We start from the raw sequence: 7,589 nt of genomic DNA on the forward strand, positions 1-7,589 counted from the left end.
AAAAACCCGCACAAAATATTTGTATAAGAGAATGGTTTGTTCTGTGTCAAATTACAGTCCTTTATATAAAAAGTACTTGAAGAGGAGCAATAGTATTTATCATGTTTTTGACCTGCAAAGTCTTCATCCTGCAAATAAGCATTGATTATTATCAAACTGTTATCAGTTTATCAAAAGTTGCATAATAGAGTTTACACATACATGCTACCCACAGGTGGAAATGAAATCTGAATGCTTCATTGGAAATGCCTCAGTATATGGTATCTCTCTGAGTCTCTTTTTGTTTTACAACTGATAAATGGTTTAATATCCATGCAAAAGAGTTTAGGCAAAAGTCACCTCCTGATGACACTACTTTTAAAGAATCATTTTTAAATAGTTTTGCTGTTTATGCATTCAGTCAAAACGGGAAATGCTATTGTAAGTGAACATAAAGTCAGTACTTTTGAGTTTCTTAAAATTCAAGATACTGAAAAAATCTTTAAAAGACTTTTGAAGACTTACTTTTTCCTAGCTTTGCATAGACTTAAAAAGAAAAACTTAATCACTGCTGATCTTTGGTTTTCAAACTAAAGCAATTTATGCTGCTTCGAGAACACTTTTTTCCAAAATTAATAATGTTTTAAGAAGGCTGTGAAACCAAAAATACCCTTACTCTGCTGTTTTGGAATGCAGCCTTATGTTTGCGGTTGCCAACAAATGGAAGAGGAACCACAAAATAAAAACATTTTTCATATAAGAAAGCATAATAAATCACACATTGCATTTTTGAGATGACTTTCCTTTCTGCAGAAATAAGAAGCTGAAGTCCTTCTCAATGCTTTCATGGACTGTTCTGTGTGCTCTGAAGTTGGTAGCCAGTCTCTGTGCTGGTTTTGTCTTTTCTCAGCAAATGTATTGTACTGACCAGCATAGATAAGCTAATTTCTAGTCTGATATATCCAGTTAGATTGTATGCTTTTTTCCTATGCTGATATTGGTCAGTTTATTTAAATATCCTTTCTTCTTGTGACATGTAATGTGAGATTTCTAAATAACAGTCATAATCCCTGAATTTTCAGGTTTTTGAGCCTAGTTAAAATAGTCCGTACAAGCTCTTTTGTAGCCCTTGTCTGTACCTGTTCATGTTTACATTTAATGAATGTGAACAGAGTATTCCTCTGTCTCAGATGAGGTAATGAATTCACCTGTTCTGTATCCAATGTTATGAGCATATACTTCTCTCTTGCTTGTGAAAATACTTTTTTCTGGTACATACTAACTGTGGGTTCCACTGTTCCAGAATATTTGCCTGTGAATAACTGGTACATTGCACATTCGCTGTCCTGATTTTGCCTGTATTTAAATTATATTGATTGAACTATCCAGATTCCTGGATCCTTACGATGCTGCTGCTTTTGGTTTCATCAATTCAGACTGACAGACTCGGTACTTATAAATAGCAAGCATTTTTGGTCCATATTTCAGATGTCATCTGACTGACTAAATATGTTTCAGTTGATTCTGCTAGGAGATGATTGGAGCAGAAAGGTGTAAGTCAGTGCTTGCCTTGCTGTTGCCCCACTTTTCACATGATGTGATGGTTATGACATTTCCCCAGCCATTTTAGAGTGCTAACAGACTTTAGTTTTGAATGGAAGAAAGAGAGAAGTTTTAACTTGTGTTCACGGATTTTCCACCTTGTTTTGGCTGAGAAACTCCAAACAACTAATATACCTTAGGACTCAATTAAAAAAAAAAAAAAAAAAAGAAAAAGAAAAAAAACCCAAAAACCCAAAACTGACAAAGAGAGTGTTTTGGCTTAATACACTGGTTTTGCTGAAAACACAGATATACACTCCAGTCAGATTTCTGTTCTACTCTTATTTGCTAAGACTCTAAAGGAAATCAGTGTTTATTTCTGTTGTGTGAAGTAATTTGACAGAATAGCTGAGCGTGGGAGTTCTTGAATGGTTTTGGTCTATGGAAGTTAATGGATCATGTTTGTAATAAGAATTGAAAATATTTTCCGAAAGTTCATCTATGTTTTTTTTTTTTTCTATTTGTTTCAGTGACAGCATTTTGGAACTTAGTGTTATGCCAAAAGATGAGGACATCCTTCAGTTGGTATGTTTATGGAGCTCATATTCAGAGTATATTGACTATAGAAAAATGTCTTGCTGTTAATTACAAAGTCTTTGAACTGTGATACCAGCAAATAATTAGAGTTAACATTAATCTCTCTGTCAGTCCTTAGATATTTTCCTACTTGCTTGCCATGCCTGAAATTTCAAAGGAATCCAAATACAGGGAAAAATACCTTCTTCGCACGATATTTCTAGCAACTTGTTTAAAAAAAAAAAAGAATGGTGTTTGTATTGCTACTATATTTTGGATTAGTTTCCTTATGGTAGAATTTATGAATTGGATTGCTTTCTTTAACTAGGTTGTCTAATTCTAAAGTAGTTGGGAGTCATTACTAAATTTAATTTAAAAAGCTAGCATATGGTGCTTAAAATTAGCTTTTGTTAATAACTCACTAATTGTCAGTGGATTCCCAGGAAGGAAGCAGGGCAATGAATGTGCTGAAGGTTATTACCAATTTTTTTTAATTCTAACTGCTGTAAATACTTTGTTACATTAGTACCTGTATGTGTTCAGTTTGAACTGAGGTCCTGTATATGTAGTGAGATAATTTGTCTCCCATTTAGTGTCTCTCAGTCTGAAAGAGCTGTGAATAAAATATGATGTCTAAGTGCATATTGTGAAGAATTAGAAAAACACCTAATGTATTGACATGCTCTAGATTATTTTTAATTGGAAGTAGAGGCAAGGAGAAGATGACAAGCAGGGTAGACTTTCTGGTTAGTAGTTGGAAAAATTGTATTTTCTAATCCACACAGAAATAGTAAGACTTGACTTTAAATAACAGTTAAGAAAAACCTGTGGGTTTCAGTAGCTGTTTTCCAGTATTAAGGGACAAATTAATGGGTAAAGAAAAAAGCCAAGAAACTGTTTTGAGCTGAAGGTGAAGGTAGAGGCTAGTATAGAAACTCAGCCAATTAGACCAACAAGCTAAGATTGTTGCAATAGAAGTGATATTTTGAGAATATTTGATAAAAAAATATTTCAGTAATCCAGCCCAGAAAATATTGGGGGCAGAGAGTGAGTTTTGAGTACATGAATAAGTGGGAGGAAAAAGCTGGAGGGGTTTTTTGGTGGTTTTTGTGGGTTGTGGTTTTTGGGGGGGGGGGTTTGGTGGTGGTGGTTTTTTTTGTTTTTTTTTTTTAAATTGGAACCATGAGTATGTAGAAATGCAGGAATGGTTCTAACTTTTAAATTATCTGAATGGCCATATGCATCTAATGCAGTCTTGTAGCCATAACAGTCTAAGGATCTGGGCAAGGCAAGATTTGTAGGTTTAAAATTAAACCTTTGAATTTGGCTGGGTGAGAAGCTCTTAGCGCATCTTTCCTCTGCTGATTAAACACTAAGCGCAAGCTTAATGTGAAGTATAGATGAAAAACAGTTGATTGGAATTTAACTTATATCAATGAGTGAGATAATGGGGGCAGAGGAAGACAGACACACAATTGTTGCCTTTGGGCTAGAGAAGGGTATTAGTAAAAAGAAAATAAGGTCATTCTCCTGGAGGAGATTGAGGGGTAAAAGAAAGAGAGAAAAATGCCTGCCTGTGGGAGTTCTAGAAAAAAAGCTGGAGATATGTGTGGGAATAATTTCCAGGTGTCATTAAAAAAAAAGAAGTTTCTTTTGAGTTGTGAGATGTGGTAGAGTTGTGAATTTTATGTATGAGGCTCCTCTTTTGAAGACAGAAAGAGGTTTAGGTTTGAGAGGTGGAGTCATTTTGCAAAAAAACGCTTTGCATTACCTCTATAGCTTGTATGAGTTCCTTCTGACAGTTGTTTGATACTGGGTTGGTACATGATTATGATACAACATGGAGGAGTTCATGCTCCTGTTTGCTGTGTTGCATTTGTTTTGGTAAAAATGGGCTTGTCTTGAGGACTATCAGTTCCACATAGCATCTGCCAGAGAAAAGCCATGGGGAGACAGATGTTTTCTGTAGTCCGCCAGACTGAGCTGAGCACTGCATGTACACAGGCCTATTGGAAAAGACTTCTGATAGCTGCAGTTCTGTTGCGCAGTTCTGTCATGGCCTGTATTTTAGTATATATGTTTTCAGATGTCAATCTTTGATGGCAGAATTGCAGGATGTGAGGATACAGATGATAAAAATGAATTATGTTATGTAACAGAAGTCATCAGTTACGGCCTGTAGTTTTCTCCCTTTTAGACCACCATAGAAGAAGAAAAATCTTACGACTTCCAAAATAACAATTAGCAGTCTTTTGAGACACAGTGTACCACTGTAACTTCAATTAAATGAAAAATCTATGCAGTTCCTCTGAGGATGGTGATTATTAATCTTCAGCCTTTAGATGTTAGGATCTACTGTTCTCCTGGCAAGACTTGGTGAAAACTTTGCTCTACGCAGGGCTGAACACTCATGTTTAAAATTTTTCAGAGTAACAGCATGGACTGTTATTCCTTTCACTATCTGTGACAAGACAGTAGCTTTTTGTTTTCAACTGAGAAACTGCATACTTTTTTGTTTTGCTTTTCTATTTTTATCTTTGTGATTAATGCTGTATTAGCTTTTGTGGAAATCGTAGTCTAAATAAAAAATAAACCTCAGAGTCAATTCTTATTCCTGAGTGAAGTACAGCTTGTATGAGTTAAGTGGTGACAATATCAGTGTAAGTGCAAAGTGAACAATGAATGGTAAGGTACAGTGCCCTTATTAACAGAGGAAAAACTTGTACTTTTGCCATTGAAGTTGTGCTATGTAAGTTATTCTAGTATGTTAAAGAATTTAGTTTTCTTTGACGTATGCCATAAATTTCACTGTAAGTATCTTCAGATGGTATCACTTTAAACTGTTGTTGTTAAATACTGGTAAAATAGAAGAACTCAAAATGCTACTGGATATTGCAGTTAGAAGCTAATGAAAGGTTTATCTAGTGCAATGAGGATGAAATAGTTTCATTATACTCAGGAATTATGCTGGTCGTGATAAGTTTTATAGTACTTGGCAGTCTAATCCATCTGGTGATGACTGATTGCTAAGTTAGCTACATAAAGAACACAGTTGCTTGTTTCTATCCTTAGTTTGCTATTTATAAACCTTGAGTTTAGTCTTCAGAAATATCCATACATGTCTGTGCACCTCTTGGCATATTGAATTTCCTGAAAACAGGACTTTAAATCCATTCATCAATAGTAACTATGAAGTGGTCCAGTCCACAAGTCACCACCCTCTGTGGCATATGCACAGTGCTTGCTTAGAAGGGAATTAGGTGTGAAATCGTGCCATTAGTGAAGGCAATGTCAATCGCATTCATTCACTAGTGTGATCTTGGAAATGTCACTTTGGGGATGGGGGAAAGGATATTTAAAGCACTTCTATCTGTGACAAAAAATTGAACTTTTGACAAGTACAAATGTAGTTTTTTTCATGCTTCTCAAATTTGAGATTAGTTTACTTAAAATAATCTTTTTTTGATAATTTTGAAACATTTGTACATATATAACCATTTTGAAACCATGAGGAGGAGGAGGATTATTATTATTATATTATACTCTCCTGTCTCAAATTTGATGCATTTATATGCAATTTCTGTAGCATTCTCAACCTTTTTTGACAGAATTTTGGCATCTTCTAGGTTTTAGTACTACTGACTTCATATGAACAGGAAGACACATTTAGGTCGACTACAAATAGTTCCTTTTCTCAAGTGTATTTAATGGAATTGTTCCTGTTTTGTAGCCTTTGCATAACATTTAATACTAAAAAGTTGTTCAAATTGTGACACTCTTCAGTTGTTCAAAAGCTGTTCTGCGTAAAATTATTAAGCTCACTTACAGGTCAGCCTTATTATGACTCTTGTCAATAGATTTTTGTAGTGTCTAACGTGTATGTGTTAGGGTGTCCTTGGTGTGCAGAATTTTTGGACCGTTTTTTCAAAATACGTTCATGTTGGAATTTGCTTGCTTGATAATCATTCCTTGTGTATGTAAAGAAGAATATAGCTTACAAGTCACTGAATTTCTAAGTATCAGGGACTTGAAAATATCACTCTTTTAAAAATTGTGTCTTTAATATGATCTACATTGGAGCTGTTGATTTGGAAGGTTATTTGTAGTATAGTATATTAATGTTCATATATAGGGTTTATTATGTGTGTATATATATATGTATCTACTTTGTGTATGTAAACACACACATGCTGTAGGTAAATTACCCTAATTTTTCATCTTTTATTTTCTGGCACTTCCCTCCCTACCCATTCAAAAGTTCATTTTTCCTAACTTTTACCCTACCTCCAGCAGTTTCATTTCAAGTAAGTTTTAGAAATAATTCCCTCATAGGAATTGCCCCAGAAGGTAGCAGGTTACTTCTAGTCCTAGGTGTTGTCACCATTAAATTTTAGTAGCATACAAATCTGTTGAAGCATGCCTTAACTTTCCAGAAAGATCTCTGTCGTTTCATTTACAAGAAGATTTTGCTAGGCATTCTATGAATAAACGTGGAAATGAAAGGGGGCTGTTTCCTACTACATATTTTCAGCATGTTTAGTTCCCGCTTTAATTTACATCTTAATCTTTCCTTAAAATTATAGACCATTGAAACTGTATATCAATAACTTAAAGTTGACCATGTTTGAACAGAAATGTTTCTCTTGTAATAGTTAGTAGGGGAACAAAAGAATCCTAGAAGGGAGTGACCAGGGAAGCAAGTGAAAGTCAATTGAAGCATATCTTTTCTTTTTTTCCCCTTTCTAGTCAAGTGATACGGAAGTTTTCAGTATATTGGGAGATCTGGGCAGAAGAGTTGAGTTTGGTGCTTTGTCATTTCTGGTACTTAAAATTTTTTGTGGAATTTGGCATCTCTCGAGTACTCGTAGTACCCTGAAATTACCAGTGGTGCACTTGTATTAAAAAATGTAATAATTAAAAAAAAAAACTTAAATAAGGAAGTTTATTCTAGAGTTTTTTTATGCCTTAGTAACCACCTCATGCCTCAAACTAAAGGTCTGCCCACAGTCAACTTTAATAATGTTGTCTTTTTTTTTTTTGTGAGACCATCCAGTTGCATCAGACCTAATGGAGCAACATGGCTGTTTCATTGGCAAACTGTGAAATATTTTCTTTTGCTTGACTTTTATTAAATAGAGGTGTTTTCATAAGTAGTTGTATTTAGTCCAGAGTCTTGGAGCATTTGTTTACTTTCAGATTTTGTACTGACGCAGTTACTAGTGTGCACAGACGTTAATATTAAAGTTCTGGCAGCAAGTACAATGGAAGGAGGGGTGTGGTATGAAGACGTAGTGACCTGGAAGAGACTTAAACTTCGTTATCTAACATTGCATATGTTGGAAAATACCAGTAGCATCTACCCTCCTCACCTCAATTTAGACTAATATTTACAAGAAAGTCACTTACACAGCTTGTATTTGGAAATTAAATTTATTGGGCTTAAGGCATTAAATTTTATATACTAAAATTTCACTACCATTGGGAAGAAAGAG

The 7,589-nt window shown here is 34.7% G+C and overlaps 1 protein-coding gene across 1 annotated transcript in view; it reads left to right on the forward strand.

Moving 5' to 3' along the window:
• The window catches only part of LOC104162143 (rho GTPase-activating protein 21-like), a 51,072-nt gene that overhangs the window by 7,681 nt on the left and 35,802 nt on the right, over positions 1–7,589 (forward strand). Inside the window, 1 exon segment of the mRNA XM_009700801.1 lies at positions 2,052–2,106. Coding sequence (XP_009699103.1) covers positions 2,052–2,106 — 55 coding nt within the window.

The sequence above is a fragment of the Cariama cristata genome, unplaced genomic scaffold (assembly GCF_000690535.1).
Source record: "Cariama cristata isolate BGI_N322 unplaced genomic scaffold, ASM69053v1 scaffold13045, whole genome shotgun sequence".
Classification (NCBI taxonomy): Eukaryota; Metazoa; Chordata; class Aves; order Cariamiformes; family Cariamidae; genus Cariama; species Cariama cristata.